Source organism: Trichomycterus rosablanca, chromosome 27 (genome assembly GCF_030014385.1).
Source record: "Trichomycterus rosablanca isolate fTriRos1 chromosome 27, fTriRos1.hap1, whole genome shotgun sequence".
In the NCBI taxonomy this organism is placed as follows: Eukaryota; Metazoa; Chordata; class Actinopteri; order Siluriformes; family Trichomycteridae; genus Trichomycterus; species Trichomycterus rosablanca.
In genome coordinates this window covers 8,049,970-8,070,011 of record NC_086014.1, presented here as the reverse complement: position 1 = coordinate 8,070,011, position 20,042 = coordinate 8,049,970, and the positions used below count along the sequence as shown (strand labels likewise).

General features: G+C 36.3%; 1 protein-coding gene across 3 annotated transcripts; it reads left to right on the top strand.

Annotated features, from left to right (window-relative positions):
• Positions 1 to 106: 106 nt before the first annotated feature.
• On the top strand, positions 107 to 19,727 carry LOC134304369 (cytochrome b-245 heavy chain). 3 transcript variants are annotated; one of them, XM_062989977.1, is made up of 13 exons: positions 107 to 432; positions 1,897 to 1,989; positions 3,533 to 3,643; positions 3,748 to 3,832; positions 4,492 to 4,640; positions 6,720 to 6,901; positions 7,197 to 7,326; positions 11,133 to 11,225; positions 12,641 to 12,894; positions 15,657 to 15,819; positions 16,593 to 16,739; positions 17,622 to 17,746; positions 18,161 to 19,727. In XM_062989977.1, the coding sequence occupies exons 2-13, from the start codon at positions 1,942 to 1,944 to the stop codon at positions 18,276 to 18,278; spliced, it is 1,605 nt and encodes a 534-aa protein (XP_062846047.1). In that variant the 5' UTR covers positions 107 to 432; positions 1,897 to 1,941; the 3' UTR covers positions 18,279 to 19,727. The 3 variants fall into 3 exon arrangements, with proteins under 3 accessions (XP_062846047.1, XP_062846048.1, XP_062846046.1); XM_062989976.1 differs by lacking the exon at positions 107 to 432 and adding an exon at positions 988 to 1,763; XM_062989978.1 differs by lacking the exon at positions 1,897 to 1,989 and having other exon boundaries at positions 109 to 432.
• The last annotated feature ends 315 nt before the right edge of the window (positions 19,728 to 20,042 follow it).

Here is a 20,042-nt window from a genome sequence, read left to right as displayed (position 1 = left end):
AAAGCTTCTTTTGAGTTTGAGTGTTTCTCTCTCTCGCGCTCTGTGTGTGTGTGTGTGTGTGTGTGTGTGTGTGTGTGTGTGTGTGTGTCTCGCTGGCTCGCAATAAACAGCTCTTATTATGACTGATTAATTCCCTCTACTGATGGAAGCGGACTGGGTGAATTACAGCCGAACTGCGCAGAAACAAACATATATGTACTGTATATGTCCCAGAAGCGTTCCTTTTAAAGAGCCGTTCAATAGAATCGGATCGTTCGCGAACGACCCATCACTATCAGAATATTTTTGACGGTTGAGAAAGGCTGCTATAATGTACTGAAGTGGGCAGTTTACCTACTAGAAAGTCTTTGGAATGTTAGAGAACAAACAAGTAGCAGAAGAAGCTCACATGGACACAGTAAGAACATAAAAATGACATAAATCAGGACCGTGGTAAGTATGAACCCCAGGTTAATGAACCTACTACAAAGGTCCAACAAATTCCCACAGACATACATAGTTCGAATCATGTAAGGTCTGAAAACTTTTCCAATATTCAGATGTGGAATATTGTATTTATGAAGCAAATTAAAATTCATCCATACTTTTGCTTTATTATTTATAGTAGTCAAAGTGGTATATGCTAAAACTCTTTTTTTTATCAATTCACATTTTCTAATATTTTAATTAATGCTTAAATATAACTGCTTCTCTGAAATAGCGTTCTGAAATAAATTGAAACAAACTTCATGAGAAAAAAACTGGAAACCTTATAGACATGTACTACACCCAAAAGCTATGTAAAGACTGTGGACACAGATAACTTTCCCTGCTTTATCTCTTTTTTTTTTGTTAAATGTACTTGCCAGCTCTGAATACAAACGTCACTAAGGAGAATAGTAACTGATAATAAGATGATAATATGTTTAAGATAAGTTTTATTATGTAACTCAATTATGAAAAAGAAAAGTTTTAAATTACTTATGTGTAAGCCCATAAAATTAAAGGCTACATTTATTTTTTTCTATGTATTCCTTGCTTGCAGTTTCCAGTTATACGTAATTTGAAGTTTACCACTTGCCTTATCCTGTCAGAATCACGCTGGGTTGAGCTTCCTCAGAATTACAGCAACACACCTCTAACAGGCTGCCAAACACATACAATCATGTCAACACCCAACTGGTCGACAGCACCAATGGAGATTTAAACCCTTGATCCTAGTGGTTATAAGCTAGCGTTGCTTACTGCTGCATGCTATTTATTTGCTGCTGCACCACCCAGGCAAAGTAATTGATAAATTACAAAGTAACGGGAGTGGAATAAAGGTAGCATGTTTTTAAATTTTAAAAGTATGCAGGCATCCATCTTAGTATGGATGCAGGCATCCAAATTGAGTATTATTGTTTAGGTTATTGTGGGACCTTATGAATGCTCTAGGCATAACTTCGCATAGACAGAAAAATGAGGGGTAGGAGAGCAACTCCATGTTAATTCCTATGATTTTAGAATGGGAGTTCCAACAAGCTTACATCAGGTGTCCACATACTTTTGACCATATAGTGTGTTGCAATTTTTTTTAATGCTTTGTCCATCCCCTGTATGCTGCAGCATTTCTGATGTGCCGAAATAGTTTAGCTTGTGGATCTTCCTCTTTCAATTCTATGCCTTAAATACAAAACGCCTTTCACTTCTCAAAAGTCTCTCACTCTTCCACACACGAACGTATCTGATCTTTCAGCATGGGCAACTTCATAGCAAATGAAGGACTATCAATCTTTGTCATTGTGAGTTTTATTTACATTACATCTTCGAATTTATTGTTTATGGCAGCAGTTTTGATGGACATGTCACCACTAATCAAGCTTTTCCCCTAAATATTGGCAGATTTTAAATTCACTGTAAATTGTTTTATTTTAGCTGGTATGGCTTGGAATCAATGCCTTCCTCTTTGTACACTTCTACATGGCATTTCTGGTTGATCGTTTCTACTACACTAGAGTCATTCTTGGGGTAAGTTGCTTTTTTTTTTCAGGGTAACTAAGGAAAGTAGCAACCATACTGTGGACTTATGAGCAACCAAGTCTATTTACAATCATCAGCCTGAGCCTGTGTCTCAGTTTGCATTCTAAATAGTAATAACAACAATGTTAAAATACTAGTTTGAAAGTGTTATGTTTATTATCTTGTGTTTGGGATACAGCCTTAATGCTTCAGTGTGATACAGCAAGATTATATTAAATTATTGAGTAGGAATTATTGGACTACTCCCTCCAAAAGAGAAATCTATACTTCCTACTCCCTTCATGATCAAAATACACTAAATACTCAGACTTGTATTTTTTTATCCACTTAAACTTTCAACCATATGGCATGTAATTTTCATCTTACACAAATACACTATATGGCCAAAAGTATGTGGACATGCCATTTCAAAATCTTGGTTATTAATATGGAGTTGCCCCCCTTTGTGGCTGTAACAGTCTTTACTTCTCTGGAGAGGTACCCCACAGGATTTTAGGGTGTGTCTGTGGGAAACTGTGCCTATTTGTTCAAGAGAAGGCCTCTCTCTATCACTTTAACTTTCACAAATATAGGAAAGAGATAGTGCTACCTAAATTACAGTAACATTTAAATATAAACATCTCTCTTGGTCCCTCAACTCATCAATCCTGGTCAGAAAGGCACAACAGCGCCTTTACTTTCTTCGGAGACTCAAAAAAGCCTACTTGTGTCCCAGAATACTTGTTGACTTTTATCGCTGTACCATTGAGAGCATTCTTACAAACTGCATCTCTGTGTGGTACGACAATTGCTCCACAGCTGACCGGAAAGCTCTCCAGCGGGTGGTTAAAACTGCCCAACGCATCACCGGCACCCAGTTACCCACCATACAGGACATTTACAATAAAAGGTGCGTGGGCAGAGCGAGGACGTTTCTCATCCTAACCATGGACTTTTCACCCTACTTCTGTCTGGCAGGCGTTACAGGAGCCTCCGCTCTCTTACCAGCAGGCTCAGGAGGAGCTTTTTTCCTGAGGCTGTAACCCTGCTAAACTCTAGCACACCATTGTAAAAATATCACTGCACTTTGTACCACACTTAACTCTGTACTTTTTACAAATGTTTCATCTTGCACATGGCACTATTGCACTGTTTACACCAGCACAATAATAATGTATATACTGTATATACTCGCTATACTTATATACTTCACATTATTTATTCTCATTCATTACCCATTCATGTAGCCACTTTAGTCACCTTCATTACTCTGTAAATACATATTAGTCTATTCACTTTACAATCATCATTATCTGTTTAATAGTCTTAATATTCTTATATGTCTCCTCATTTCACTTATCTGGTCACTTCTGCACTTTAACTGTGTATTATATGTATATAATCTCTATCTTGCACTTCTGGTTAGATGCTACTGCATTTCGTTGGCTCTGTATTTGTTTACTCTGCACAATGACAATAAAGTTGAATCTAATCTAATCTAATCTAATATTCTAAAACATCCTTCTTTTATTCTCTTTTTTTACCTCTCCAGCATGCCCTGTCATGGGCGCGAGCACCAGCTGCATGTCTGAATTTTAACTGCATGTTGATACTGCTACCTGTTTGTCGCAACCTGCTGTCCTTCCTCCGAGGCTCCATACAGGTCAGACAGAGCCTGGAAACAGGCAAGACAATTAATAAATAACTATATAGAATTAGGGAAAAGCTAGGACAGTGAAGTATCTCTGTGTTTGAATGTTTTTGTAGTGCTGTAGCCGTACTGCTGCCCGCCAGCTAGACAGAAACATCACCTTCCATAAACTGGTGGCCTACATGATTGCCTTCCACACAGGTACATTTCCATCTTCACCTGCAGTCATAAACACTGACCTTCAAGTCTTCACAATATGTGTGACACAATATGTGTGACTATAAAAACTATAAGTCAAATACTCAGACTTGTACTGCACAATGGCACAATAAGTAGGGAAGTTTAGCATGTGTTCCTATTTTTCTAACTCCCACCTCTTTATATGAAAAGGTAGACTAGTTTGTGGTTTGTATGGCTGTTAATATAGAGATCCTGTTCCACAGGCTCCACTCTTCCGGAATGGCTTTTCACATGATTTTGGAGTGTGTTTGTGGGAATTTAGTAAAAGAGCATTTGTGAGGTGAGGCACAGTTGTGGGATGAGATGGTCTGTCTTGCCAATCAAACTTTCCAATTTATCCTAAAGTTGTTCAGAGGGGTTGAGGTTAGGGTACTGTGCAGGTCACTGAAGTTCCTTCACGCCAAACTTGTCAAGCGAGTTCTTGCTTTGTGCACAAAGTTAGAAGCATACAAACAATTTATAAATTGATTTAATACATCTGTTATCAATAGGCCATATAGTGTATCTTTAATGATTAAAACAATTATTATGGATATTTTTTTACCTTAATGCTATTATAAATGTATGTATATTATAAAGCAGTTCTTTTTAACCATTTCTTTCTTATGCATTCAAATCAGCGGTGCACACAATCGCTCATCTGTTTAATTTTGAGCGCTTCATGAATGCTCAGCTGGAGGCCAATACCAGCTCACTGACCCATGTACTCTCTCTTATCGGCAACGAGGGGAATGAGTCTTACCTTAATCCTATCAGGAGTAATGAGACGGTGAGTGCAATGTTACGTTTACATCCTTCACATCATTAAATGCATTTGAACATATTACATTGTCCAAATCTTGTAAATGATTCCAGTGACAGTGATTGCTATTTCCCACTTGTTTGTAATTATTTTAATTTAGAGGGTATTAATTTCAACTAAAAAAAGAAAAGAAAAGATTTTTAAACTTTAGAGTGCAATGAACAAGTGGTACCCCAACCACCAACTGGCAGAAGCCCATACCGAACAGACTGTATACAACTTTAATAATATCCTAAATTTTTCTTTTACCATTCATATGCCATTACTTACTGTAAATAATGCTTATTTACTGGGGGTTTTTAGCATAATAAAGGGATTATTCCATATCAAATTACTGAGTCACCTCGTTTGAACTATAAGACAGATTAAAAATCTTTCTTACCTTATTTCAAACATCCTATTGGAATGTAGGATTAATATCCCCATTGCAGAAATCTGCATTGTTTTACTGACAGTCTTTTTTAAACTTGAGATGTCAACCTGATTTTGAAAATAAAGTGTATGTAGCATTTCCAGACCAGTTTTATTATTGTTTTATACCTCATAAATACCACTTCAGAGGCATCTAAGGTTAAATAAAATGCATAGATGAAGCATATACTCCTATATAAGTTAATAATAAATGTTTACTGTGTGGTTTTTGAAATCAAAGTTTCTCACATGAGTGCAGTTTTTGAAGGATTCACAATGTGGGTGGAATTTCCTTTTTAGTTGCGGAGAAGTTCTCATTATTATTATAAAGGAAGCTTTAGCTAAAATTATACACACACACACACACACACACACACACCTATACAGACACACTGTCACTGTTCTGTTTGCAGTGTGACCACAATCTACATTTCCAATTACCACATTGGGAATGTAGATTGACCTTTGTATATTCAGAAATAGCACAACAAGAGAACATCCTCTTACTTGTAACATAAGCAAATAATAGCTGATCCATGTGAAAGGTAACACTATTGTTCTCAGATCTGCTAGAGGAAGTTCAGAGAAGTGTCCAAACTGCCTGTGTACACAATAGACACTAAAAAATTGTTTACAGGAGCTGATCTTCATGGATTAGGTTTTAATGGCTTTAATGGCCACACAGAAATGTGTTCTCTGGACGGTAAAACAACAAATACAATTTACCATGGATGGAAAGGTGCTTTCAAAAGAGCTCTGTGATAAAGTTGTGAAAAGGCACAAGTTGGGAGAAGGATCCAAAAAGTTTCAGTTTTAACTATCCCTCTGTGTACTGTTTAGAGCATTATTAAGAAGTGGAAAGTGGACAGAGCCAAGAGGATTTTGATCAGGGACAATCTCACAACCTGACACAAAGCTGGCCTGTATGGCAGGGCAGCAGGAAAGAACCCTCTTCTGAAAAAAAGTGCCTTGCTGAAAGAATTGCAAGATTCTAATGCCATGTGACACAATGTTTTATAGTAAGATAAGACCAATATTTAAGTTTTTGGACTGTTTGGTAAAAAAACAAAACAAAACACAACATACCCCTGAAAATGCACCATACACTGTGACGCACGATGGTGGCAACATTATGTTATAGTAACAATATGTTTCTATTCAGCAGGAACTGGGCAATTTGTCAGGATTAAAATAATAAATGTATGCTGCCAAGTGAATCCAAATCCCTAAAATAAAACATGTGCATTCTGCTAGACAGCTGGACAGGAGGTTAACCTTTCAGCATGACAATGACCTTAAACACACTGCCTAAAAAACAAAGTGGCTTAAGGACAGGAAGGTGAATGTCCCTCAGTGGGCAAGGCAGAGCCCTGACCTAAATCCAATAGAATATTTGTGGATGGACTAGCAGTGCACTCAAATCTGTCATCAAGAATAATGACTGGAGCAAAGGTGACTCTTCAAAGTACTAAATCAAGGGACTAATTGATCACATTTTCAACCCTATTATTGTATTTTTGTCCTATTTTTTAATTTCCAAAACTTTTCTTTATTCTCATTATTAACATGTTGTAGGGCAAAATGTGTAAATAAAAAAAAATTTTGTTCATTTTTCTCCATTTTTGTCTAATACAGAGCCAAACAGTTGTCATGTTCACCACGGTGGCAGGACTTACAGGTGTAGTCATAACCCTCTCCCTCATCCTTATCATCACTTCCTCCATGGAGGTCATTCGCAGATCCTATTTTGAAGTGTTCTGGTTTACCCACCACCTGTTTATTGTCTTCTTTATTGGCCTGGTGCTCCATGGTGTTGGGTAAGTGTCAATTAAAAAAAGCTAACATACTCTAAAACACAATACAGAATAAACTGAAGGCAAAGGTTTTTATGCCAACAAATACTATATAAAAGATGTGATTTTTCTAAGGGACATGTACACTATATTGACAAAGTTATGTGGCCACCTGTTCATGAGCTTGTTGGGCATTACTATGGCATTAGTCAGAGATATTACTAAAGAGTTGACTGGATATTTGGCCATACAGTGTTCATGTCTCCTACAAGAATGTGTAAACTTTCTCAACTGTGTGTGTGTGTGTGTGTCTTTCCAGTCGCATTGTGCGATGTCAGACAGCAGATAGTCTAAATCACCACAATCCTACCAAATGTTACAGCAAGTTTGAGGACTGGGGCTCAGACTCTGCCTGCCCTAAGCCAGAATTTGCAGGAAACCCTCCTATGGTAACTCTAAGTTTCATTTACAAAATATCTAGTTAAACACATACTCGTAATACGGAGTTTCATAAAGGCCATTCAAGGAAGATGGGTCTATGATGAGTCTGTTTTTTCTCATACTATTTAGACTTGCGTAGAAGGAGTATGTGGACATGTAATCTGTTAAGCTGCTTTAAGACAATGTCTGTTATAAAAAGCGCAATGCAAATAAATTTTGACGTGACTTGACAGAAACCTGTAATATATACACTATATGGCCAAACACTGTATGTCGACACCCCTCTTAATAATTGAGATCAGATGTTTTTTTTAAATCTTTTTAAAATGTGTATAAAATCAAATATTTCAAATGAATTATTAATTAGTTAAATTATTTAATGACAGGCTCTTTCCCACTCTAGCATGACTTTCCCCAATGCAAAGTGAGGTCTATTAAAACACTGTTCACTAATTTGGTTAGGAAGAATTCCAGAGGCCTGCACTAAGACCTGACCTTATTTCCTTTGAACACCTTTGGAATTTTTGTGAGAGCTCCCCCTATTCACAGTTGTTGGCTGTTTCTTTTGGCCTCCGCAAAACATAAATACCTGCAGATGTACAGATGGTCCAGGTTTTGTGCTTCTTACACCAAGTTATGCATCCATGATACAAAGGGTTTCCAATGACAGCCCTGTCTAAATGACAGTTTCTGTTTATCCCAGTGAGTAAACTACTTGTGACCATAGTTCCTCTTTGGTCATACTGTTGGTCAATATTTGAAATTTACTGCCATGACCTTTGAGACTTTTAAAATTTTGAACAATGTTTGCAATTTAGGCACCCAGTGTCTGACTACTTGAATCTCTGTTAATTCCATCTAGGTGCTTTAAAATCTTATGAATGAAAATGTTAACTATGAGTGCACTGTTATAAATCAACATAACTTATTTTTGTATGTGGTCCAGCCTGTAGTGTACTCATCAAATGTAATTGGACTGTGTTGTAATTTTCATTATTTCACAAGTCTGTGGTGAATTTTGCAAGTCACTAGGTATTTTTCTCCTCAGTTAGGACTAATTTGCAGCTAGTTTCACTTCCTCTTGGTTCCTCCTGGTTTTAAACACATTTGCCTTTAGTCTTGATTCAGGAAGTCAAAACAAGCTTGTTAAGCTTGGGTGATTGGCTGGATAAGAACATTTTAGTTTTTAAATTGATTACTTACAAAATAAACATATTATTTGTTCTCTTGCATGCTGACACATACCGGTCACATACCAGTCTAATGACTCTACTGATAGACTCCTTCCCAAAAAGACTAAATACTGTCATAAAATAATTAAATTATTAATTATAAATTGTAAATTATATACATTTAGATTATAAGTCACATTAAATGTTTTACAGATCACATTAAAAGTACTGAAATTATTCATCTTGGGTTTTTTTTGTACCATAAAAACCAGGCTATTTAACAGGCATGTAGACTTACAGGGGTTGGACAAAATAACTGAAACACCTGTCATTTTAGTGTGGTAGGTTTCATGGCTAAATTGGACCAGTCTGGTGGCCAATCTTCATTAATTGCACATTGCACCAGTAAGAGCAGAGTGTGAAGGTTCAATTAGCAGGGTAAGAGCACAGTTTTGCTCAAAATATTGCAATGCACACAACATTATGGGTGACATACCAGAGTTCAAAAGAGGACAAATTGTTGGTGCACGTCTTGCTGGCGCATCTGTGACCAAGACAGCAAGTCTTTGTGATCTATCAAGAGCCACGGTATCCAGGGTAATGTCAGCATACCACCAAGAAGGACAAACCACATCCAACAGGATTAACTGTGGACGCAAGAGGAAGCTGTCTGAAAGGGATGTTCGGGTGCTAACCCGGATTGTATCCAAAAAACATAAAACCACGGCTGCCCAAATCACGGCAGAATTAAATGTGCACCTCAACTCTCCTGTTTCCACCAGAACTGTCCGTCGGGAGCTCCAAAGGGTCAATATACACGGCCGGGCTGCTATAGCCAAACCTTTGGTCACTCGTGCCAATGCCAAACGTCGGTTTCAATGGTGCAAGGAGCGCAAATCTTGGGCTGTGGACAATGTGAAACATGTATTGTTCTCTGATGAGTCCACCTTTACTGTTTTCCCCATATCCGGGAGAGTTACGGTGTGGAGAAGCCCCAAAGAAGCGTACCACCCAGACTGTTGCATGCCCAGAGTGAAGCATGGGGGTGGATCAGTGATGGTTTGGGCTGCCATATCATGGCATTCCCTTGGCCCAATACTTGTGCTAGATGGGTGCGTCACTGCCAAGGACTACCGAACCATTCTGGAGGACCATGTGCATCCAATGGCGGTGCCGTGTATCAGGATGACAATGCACCAATACACACAGCAAGACTGGTGAAAGATTGGTTTGATGAACATGAAAGTGAAGTTGAACATCTCCCATGGCCTGCACAGTCACCAGATCTAAATATTATTGAGCCACTTTGGGGTGTTTTGGAGAAGCTAGTCAGGAAACGTTTTCCTCCACCAGCATCACGTAGTGACCTGGCCACTATCCTGCAAGAAGAATGGCTTAAAATCCCTCTGACCACTGTGCAGGACTTGTATATGTCATTTCCAAGACGAATTGACGCTGTATTGGCCGCAAAAGGAGGCCCTACACCATACTAATAAATTATTGTGGTCTAAAACCAGGTGTTTCAGTTATTTTGTCCAACCCCTGTACTTATACAGTGGATTCAGAAAGTAGTGTGACCCCTAACCTTTATACTTTTTTGAAATGTTGATTTGGTTTAAAATTTATATAATTGGCCTTTTCACATATAAATTAACCATAACATAACATAACTGTAACAATGAAGTATTTGGAGTTTAAAAAATGATTTAAAAATCAAAAGCTGCAATCTCTTATTTACAAAAGTATTTAGACCAATTTCTGTGGAACTCTAAATTGTGGTAAGGTGCATCCTGAACATATGTTTTGGACACCTGTCGTGCTGAAAAATCCAACATCTCCTTTTTAGTTTTTTGGCAGAGGCAGACAGATTTTGATTTAAAATGTCTATAAATACTGCCATATGCCCTAATGAGATTCCCAGGGCCTTAAGGGAAGAACAATAGCACAGATTCACAGACTCCACCATCCCTAAAATTGGGCCTCAGGTTCTTTTCAGTGTAGTCTTCTTTTTTGTAATGTCAAACCCACTTTGAGTGTTGTTGCCATAAAGCTCAACTGTTGTTTTATCTGGCCATAGAACATGGTTCCAGTCAAAGTTCTAGTAGTGATTAGCAAACTCTAGGCATATATGTTTGTGGTTACATAACAAAAAAGGCTTTTTCCTGGCAAGCACTCCAAATAATCTACTGGCAATAAGATGTCAATCTGGTGGCAGCTAAATGTTAAAGCTTTCCAAAAGTGATCCATGGGGATGTTTAAACCTTTTTTTTTTACCATTCTCTGCCCTGTAATTGGAGGTGAAACAAACATGGGCCCTTCAAGTTTGTCACAGTTTCATATATATATATATATACATGTACATATACATGTACAGTATATATATATATATATATATATATATTGTTCTGGAATTCTTTAATTTTCACTGTAGAGCTAACTGTCTTGTAACTGTAATATGTTATAGCCATTCCCTGATTTATAAAGGTCAACACTCTTTTGTCTTTCCCATGTTAAATTATGAAGAGAACATGAAAAAGATTTTAAACTCTGTATCACCTCAGACTCCTAGGGATCAGCTTTTTAAAAAAAAGTCAAATATAAACTAAATGAAATTATTAAAGTAATTTATTTTTTCTTCACAGACATGGAAGTGGGTTGTTGGGCCGATGTTTCTGTATGTGTGTGAAAGGCTTGTTCGTTTCTATCGCTCGCAGCAGAAAGTGGTTATCACAAAGGTCAGTGGACATTGCTTGGTGTTATATTCATTATACAATATATTATCTGTAAAGCTGACTTAGTAGTCAAAAATTCACACTTTCACAAAGGCAAAGTGCATTGTGTGTGAGAGAGTCCTCAGTGTGTGTGTGTGTGTGTGTTAATCGTTCAGTTCTGGTCTTGGTTGTGAAGTCATATGGCCTGACAGTGACGGCATGCCATTCACAATGTTGATGCTTTTGTGGATGCAGTTTGTGTATTAAACGATGAAAGGAAGAGAGACCCAGATTATCTTCATAGCTGTTCTCACTACTCGCTGTAGGGTCTTGCAGGGTGTTGCATTTCTTAAATGGGGATGGGGAAAATGAGCTGTCCTCAGTCTGCACAGGAATAGAGATGCTACTGGGCTTTCTTGGCTGGTGTTGAAGGTTCCAGCTAAGGCTCAGTACAATACGAACACAAAGGAACTAGGTTGTTAGTGTTTTCCTGATGCACAGAATCTGCTCATGATATTTTGTAGTGTAGATTGTAAAATACCTAAAATTTCAGTATTTTGTATTGAGTACATATTGTTGTTCTAAAAGTGTAAAATAATTTTATGATGCATGTTTGGCACACATCATAAAGGACCAAGCAGTTCATAGATACTCTATTTACACTAAATAATGCAGCTTCATCACCTGTTTTTTCTATTTAATGTTTTTGTTTGAATTTAACATACTGTGCGAACATTTCTATAATAAAGCTATATCGCAGTAAAGCGATATTATGATATTATATGATATTATGATAATATATAGCATAAATGTGTCTCTTGCACAAGCAAAAAGCTCTGTTAATACATTAAGAAAAGCTTGGTTTAAAGAAACTCCAGTGGCCTGCACAAAGCCCTTACCTCAGCCCCACTGAACTTGTGAAAGTGGCTGTTGTTCTAGATGAAAAGTTCACATTGAGGTCACTGTATTTTAAAACCATATTTTCTCCACACTATATCTGTAAAAAGCTTTATCATCTACTCTGCATCTAGCGCTTTCTTTTACGACACTGATTATTTACAACACTCCATTATACCTATACACACACACACACTGTGCAAAAGCTGTAGACCACCACTAGCTTTGTTGTTTTATCAAAGTTTTAAAGAACATCCATATTTTTACTGTCTGTTTATTAAGAAACAAACAAAAAATATAGACAATCTGTACACAAACTTTAAAAAACACATACCATATTCTAAACGAATCGGTTTCTACAGGCACAAGAATTTAGTGTGACCTTCCTTGCTAAGTACATCTTGGTTCTAAATCATATAAAAGTAAAAAGGAGTAGTTAGTAGTAGGTTCAAATTAGATGATAAAGCTTTTTTTAAATATAGATTTTTACTTTTTCTTAATCTGCACCGTTCACTTTTTTTTTTCCCCTCTCTCTCGATCAGGTAGTCATGCACCCATCTAAAACACTGGAACTTCAGATGAAGAAGAAGGGCTTCAAGATGGAAGTTGGCCAGTACATCTTTCTTAAGTGTCCATCCATCTCACACTTGGAATGGCATCCATTCACTCTGACATCTGCACCAGAAGAGGACCATTTCAGCATCCACATCCGCATTGTAGGAGACTGGACGCAGGCTCTGTACTCAGCATGTGGTGGAGACAAAAATGCTGTTCAGGATGCCTGGGAACTGCCAAGGTAATAGTTTATATTTTACAAAAAGTAGAACATAGAGAGAAATATCTACATCTTTACTTTTATCATAAACACATCATATGACCACAACTATGTGGAGACCTCTTCTAATTATTGAGTTCAGGTGTTTTATCCATCCCCATAGCTAACAATTATAAAATCCAATTATGTAAAAGTAATTATATGCTTCTAACTCTGTATTAATAGTTTAGGGAAACAAAAAAGATTCTAGGCAAGTATGACATTTAATGTAACCATAAATTGAGCAATGTACAAGGACAAATTTGCAGATAATTTTATCTTATCATTCAAAAAAACAAGTCTGAGAAGAATACAGTTGTGCATTGGTCAGTCAAAGTCAGTCAGAGTTATGCATTGGGAAACTACATGTTTGTGAAAAGGGGATGTGGCTCGGTGGGGTTGTACTGCAGTGTTGGAAAGAAGAAGTGCACATTTGCATGTTTCAGGTTCCACTGGGGAAAGTTACCTGATTTCAACATGACAGACTTTTTCACTACCTCTTCTGAAAATCAGTTTTGACATGCATCTGGTGAAACATATATTAATTTATATTAGACTTGTTATAAAAAAGATTAGTAAAAATAATAATAATACACTGATCCTGTGGTAACAACAATGTGGTTGACATCCCTAACCGGCCCGCATGAGGTTCGTGGCAATTAAAAATTAGACGTAAATAAATGTACAGTACATCACACATACAATATAACAGGATTGATTTTGACGGGAGCGCTGTGTCTTTAAATATCCGCAAGTTTCGTTTTACGTGTGTGCGCGAGTGTATCGGGCTTCACCGTTCACCGAGTTTTTAACAAGACACGAACTTCTGAAGTATTTATTTACTGAAGTCAGGTGTAACGCTGGTTAACGATCACAATTTAGGCTCTAAATCGCTGTTATGGTACTAAACTCAGAAATACATGAAGCTTCACTAACTAAACTGCAAAAGCAACAAGGATAAAGTTTAACACATCCAGAACTGAAGCAGTCAGGACCAGCTTTGTGATTTTAATAAGAATATTCAACAATAACAAAGGACTGAAAAACAGCAAATGAGGTGATTATACTAAAAAAAAAAAATAGTGTAAAGTTTAAAAACCTGCACATTTTGTTCACATTTGTTTTCTTTGGTTTTTTTTGCATTTGTTTGTTTAAATAGTAAAATAACGTAACAAGCCGTAGCCTAGTGGTTAGGGTACTGGACTAGTAATCAGAAGGTCGCTGGTTCAAGCCCCACCACTGCCTGGTTGCTGCTGGCCCTTAACCCTCAATTGCTCAGACTGTATACTGTAACTTAATTGTAAGTCACTTTGGATAAAGGTGTCTGCTAAATGCTGAAAATGTAAACAAAGAGATAAAATTAATATTGAGCAGAATTAAGTTCACCTTATTGGTCCGGCCCTTCACAACAGTCCCAGTTTCTTATGTGGCCCCTTCAAAAATTTAATTGCCCACCCCTGCTATAAGGTCTTTAAGATATAAGATGCATCCTGGTTTTATTTCATCATTTATTTATTTATTTTGTGCACACCACCGAATCATTGCACAACTGCTACAAAACCAAGAGATGCTGCATGAAACAAAACTTGTTGAGTAAAGATGATTAACTATTAAATAAAATTGTTTTATATTTAAGTTTCTTTAAGTGATATATGGCATATACAATGTATGACTTCTAGCACAAAGGAAACAAATATTACACTTTTATTTCTAAACATCATAAATACAACAATTTGTAGAAAATAATCAAATTTGTACAAAATGAATCAAAGATGCCCCAAATTACATACATAATTTGCTTTAATACATTCTGCCAAAAAGGGAATTTCACAATAAATGAGTTGTTGCATGCAGTGGTAACAATTCCCTAGCCTACCACAGCCCTATAAATTATGCTAATCACTAAACTAATTGTAAAATGGTTTAACATGCTTACACTTGATCAAAGGAAATCTGTAGATAAATAGCAGTGTCCAAAATAATAATTTAATACTTTAATTATAATAACACTTGATATTATATACCTGTTAGATCTTAGTTACACTTATGTCCATATACTTATGGTATGATTAGTATTTCTGCTTTTGTCACCACTTTTGAGCTGAGAATGCAGTTCTGAATGTTGTTTTGGCTAAGATTTGCTCACACACACTCTCTCTCTCTCTCTCTCACACACACACACACACACACTTTTCTGGTCTTTATAAAAACTCTGTTTTATTTTAATAAACTAAGGCATTCATACTTTGACTTGGTGTCTGGTCTGGGTGCTTTCCTCATACGAGATTCAACGAATGATTCTTCTCCTGGTTAAGTTCTAGTCTAGTTTAAGGGACAGGACTTGAGTGAATTTGAGAAACTACCTAACAAATGTTAATACCTAACTATACCTTTCAAACATATTGACAGAAACCAGTTAAATTCTGCTTTACAAAGGCTCTGTCTTATTTGAATTTATTTGTGGTCTTTACTACAACCTTACAATTAGTTGTATTAGCATTAATTTTAATAATGTTCTTAGCGACAAAATTATTGAACAGCACAGATGAGTTGTCACTCCATCATTTTGTTTTAAATCATACAGTTGTGCTAATAAATACATACTTTTTACACTTTTTGTTTTGTAAACTGTGTATAAATTGGAAATACATAAAATAATATTGTACAACAGTGTGCTAAACATTATTTTAGCACTGAAAATGCTAATTTTTAGGTAGCTGATTCTACTGTCTACCTATGTGCAGGGTTGCAGTTGATGGACCATTTGGCACAGCTAGCGAAGACGTTTTTCGCTATGAGGTGGTCATGTTGGTGGGTGCTGGCATTGGCGTTACACCCTTTGCCTCCATTCTCAAATCTGTGTGGTACAAACATGTGCAGCAAAACGCCAACGTGTTTACCAAGAAGGTGAGATGCTTTCTCAGCACAAAAATAATGGTTCCCTATATTATAATGTATTTGAATTTATTTAAAAAAGGTTTGTGATGCCACTGAAAATTATTATTATTATAAAATATTATTAGTTATTATATGCTAGCTAAATTTACAGTCAATATAGTCCTGTAAAAAGAAAAAGTATTTGCGCGCTTACCTTACTAAGTTGCACTTGAGCTTCAGATCAGTGACAAATTCAAGCTAAGCAAGCAAAATCATTTTTTTACATTATTTGCATGTTATGAGTTCTTCTTGCTCCTATAATTTAATTCTGGTTTTCCAAAATGAGTTAATGATAATTAAATATACTTTTTAAAGGATATTCCCAACTCAACAGCTGAAAAAGACAACACAACAGCCAAACAGACAAAATAAAAATATAATGCTTTTTAGTGGTCTTTACAAGCACAATGCACTATTTAAAATCTCAATTTTCCCAAATATAGTTGCTGCTAATTTATACCTCTCCCAATTCTTAGTTATTGAACGCCAGCTAAAGGAGCTTCCACTTTAATTGTACCTTCACACATATGCAAGTATATGCTCCCCTATACCATGACAAATGTTGGGCTTTGCACTTTTCACTGATAACAGTTTGTGTGGTTCATTTTACATGTCTATTTTCACAAAAATAAGCTGAAATGTGGACTGTCCACACCACACCAGTTATCTGCTAAGTAAACTTAGTTGTACTCATAAAGTCACTGTATTAAAAAATGTTTCATTCTAACCTTTGATCTTGGCAGATCTACTTCTACTGGCTGTGCCCAGAGACTCAGGCATTCGAGTGGTTTGCAGACCTTCTGCAATCTCTAGAGAGACAGATGACTGACAAGAACATGAGTGACTTCCTGAATTACAATATTTACCTCACCCGCTGGAAAGACAAAGAGGTTAGTCTGACTACTCTGAGATTTTGCAACCACCTTAAAAACCCTGTCACTACCATTGGTTTAATGAAAGTATATGAGGCTCTCAGGTGGCACACCACCTATTGGAGCTGCTGTCGGTTGGCTGGCCATTTACACAGGATTGGCTAAGTCTGGAAAGGGAGAAGGGGAGATAACGAAGCCTTGAAATGAATTGGCACCCTGTCTAGATATTACTGTCTTGCAAAGTTGTAGATAGATAGATAAGAAACATGGCTCATGGTTGCAGGACAATGATCCAAAACATATTTTGATATCTACACAAAAATGATTGTTGACCAAAGGACCAAGTTTTTTCATGACCTTCTAATTTTCCAAACCCAAAGAGAAAATGGAAGCCTTAACGTCTCTCTGAAGAAATTCTGTATTTAGTGTCTTAAGAAAAAACTGTGTTGTTATGCTGCCAAGAAGAGGTTGCGCATTGTACAACAGGGGAACAATCCTTGTTTGTTAAAGCGACTATAGTTTATAGTTATTTTCTTAATATTAATTTTAACATTTTCAGTTTTCTTTCCCCCCATTTTGTATTAACCTAAATGCTTCTTTTATCCTTTCATCTTGATTGACCATAACCTGCTTATTATTAGTCAGTGACTGGTTGATCACTAAACTAACAGGTATGTAGGCATACCTGCAGCTGACTTATCACTTGGAATTGCACTGGTTTTAATTCCACATTTACAACATTTCTTATTAAGCAAAGTGGTTTGCACATCATTCTGGGTGCTAAATTCTGTGACTTTGAGGAATACGGGACTATGTTAAAATAATCTGAACAATAATGGCTTTACAGAACTTGGATTGTAATGGTTTAGCATTTAAATCAATATATTTGCTTGTATGAAGGCTGCACACATCAGAGTTCAATATGAAGCAGAAGATGACCCTATTACTGGCTTGAAGCAAAAGACATTGTATGGCAAACCCAACTGGGACAACGAGTTTAGCACCATTGCCAACAGTCACCCAGGGTAAGTAAATGTATGTTAAATGTATTTAAAAAAGTATTGTAAATGTATATGCAGATTGAAATGTATACATACCTCACAGAATAAGTTCACTCTAAAACATGTGTGCTCATTATTGAGACTGAGAATTATTATTGACAATATAATAAATTATTGTTTTATTATTGATATATGTACTTTTCTAACATGAATTTATTGTAAGCTGTGTTTTGTTATTTTGGTTTGAGAGCCATTGAAAATACTGTTGCATAAGATATAAAAAAGGCTCAGGTATTTCTAACTCGGATTAGTTAACTAAAGTGTAGTTAGCCACTGAAAGCTCCAAAAATTGAAATTTAATAACACAGTTCACTGTGACGTTTTCCTGTTTATGAGTTTCACTAAGTTTTCACTTCCTTTTATTTCTATGTCCCACAGGTGTAAAGTTGGGGTGTTTCTTTGTGGGCCAACTCCTCTGGCAAAAGCTCTAGCAAAGCAATGTCACACCCAGTCACAGTCCGGAACTGAATTCATTTTTAACAAGGAAAACTTCTGATCTGCTGTTTTAGATGTCCATTGCTTGCCACAGAGATACGATTATAGTCCAAACTTTAAATACACTTTTAAAGGATATGTATGTCATAGCATTGTTGTGTTCTTTCTTCCAAAATACCTTTGAAGAAGAAAATTTTGGACTTTGTGAAAAACTCACCACATTGTCAGCCACTGAAACAATTATCTGAGCCACAAGCTCTGGAAAAGAACCATGTTCCTCTTAAACTTTTCTATTTCCTAGCCAACACAATAAGTGTTTTTGTTGCTTTGTTTACTTTATGATTGTGGGAAAGTTTTACTCTCAAAAAAATACCCTAAAGTTCAAGCAAAAGTCATATTATTCCTAGGCATTGCACACATTTTGGTGTGGTTTTACACTTTCATTATCAATAAAGTTGCATTTTTCTCTAGTTTAAAATGTAATATCCTTTTTCTATTTTATATACTGTGTATTGTCTGTTGTCCACAGCTATATACAACCAGCCATACCTTACCAGAGTATGGCTAGATCAATAAATTTTTCAGCTTTACTATAAACAATTTACACATTTTCCATGTTAGAGTAATAGAAAAGAAGCATCCACTATGTTGTCAAAAGTATGTGAATACCTTTTATTATGATTGAGTTTGGGTGTTTCAGTTGCACTTATTAGTAACAGATGTAACAAAAGTCTATTTTAAGTAAGTAGAGTAAAGGCCCTTTCAAGTTTATATGCATAAAGTGAGGTCCAAAAAATATGCTCTTAACAAATGTGGTGTACTGGAACTCTACTCGCCCCATTGATTGGATTGTTCATTGTGAGCCAGATTGTCTTGTCCAACATTAGTGCCTGAACACTGATGTTATTTTAACTGTCAGAACCATTCCAAAAAGCTTTAGCTTGTGTATCTTGAGGAAGTTCATGGTGGATTTTGAGGTTTGTTTTGGATCATTGTCCTGTTTCCATCAAATGCGGCTCCTCCTTTTTTCTTTGGTAATTGTAGTCAAATTATTTAAAATGTATTGCATCAGTTCACGGCACTTCACAAAATGCCTCTGGTTTATTTAGATGTTAACACATGTTAAAGGCAGCATATTTAAGCAGCATAAAGACTTGAGACAATTAAAGGGGATAACCATTATGGCCAGATGGGTTGAAGGGTAGATATTTTGTGGAGATGTTTTGACAGCATATGGTCCAAATTTTGTCTTATTAGTGTAAACCTATCACATACCAATGCGCTAAATAGTATGCCTAAATAATCCACTGCAGTGATAGATATGGTTACACACACAAAGACACAGGGCATGGTTTGGGACACCAAATAACCACATTAGTCAGCCATTACTTTTTAATATATTTGTACATACGTGTGAACACTTTGTAATTTAAAATTTTTTGTATTCTTGAAAGCTGCTGTAACACTACAAATTTCCCCCTGTGGGATAATAAAAGGCTATCTTATCTTATGTAAATGTTAATTATGTCTAGCCAGTGAGAGCAATGAAGCAAAATAAATTTTTATTTTATAGTATAAACTGTAGCCTGTGTTGTAGCACTAGAAAAAAAACTGTTCAGTCCCCCATGAGAAAGGATACAAAAAGCTGTTTTTTTTCATGTGTTGTGGCTTAAAGTCTTTCTTCAAAAGGTGGGTTTTATAAGGTCTTTTGCAGTGACTTTTCCCAGATGCCAAATCTCATTAAGATATTGGCTGCTGAACGTCACAAATCTAATGTATGACAAATACAAGATCACACAGGTTATTTGAATTCTAGTAAAGTGAG

What these genes read in the sequence shown, in the direction of transcription:
- LOC134304369 (XM_062989976.1), top strand. Translation starts at nt 1,719, where the DNA reads ATGGGCAACTTCATAGCAAATGAAGGACTATCAATCTTTGTCATT. An exon ending in CTGGTGCTCCATGGTGTTGG is followed by an intron (nt 6,902 to 7,196) that starts GTAAGTGTCAAT and finishes GTGTCTTTCCAG; the next exon opens with TCGCATTGTGCGATGTCAGA. An exon ending in TTGCAGGAAACCCTCCTATG is followed by an intron (nt 7,327 to 11,132) that starts GTAACTCTAAGT and finishes TTTTCTTCACAG; the next exon opens with ACATGGAAGTGGGTTGTTGG.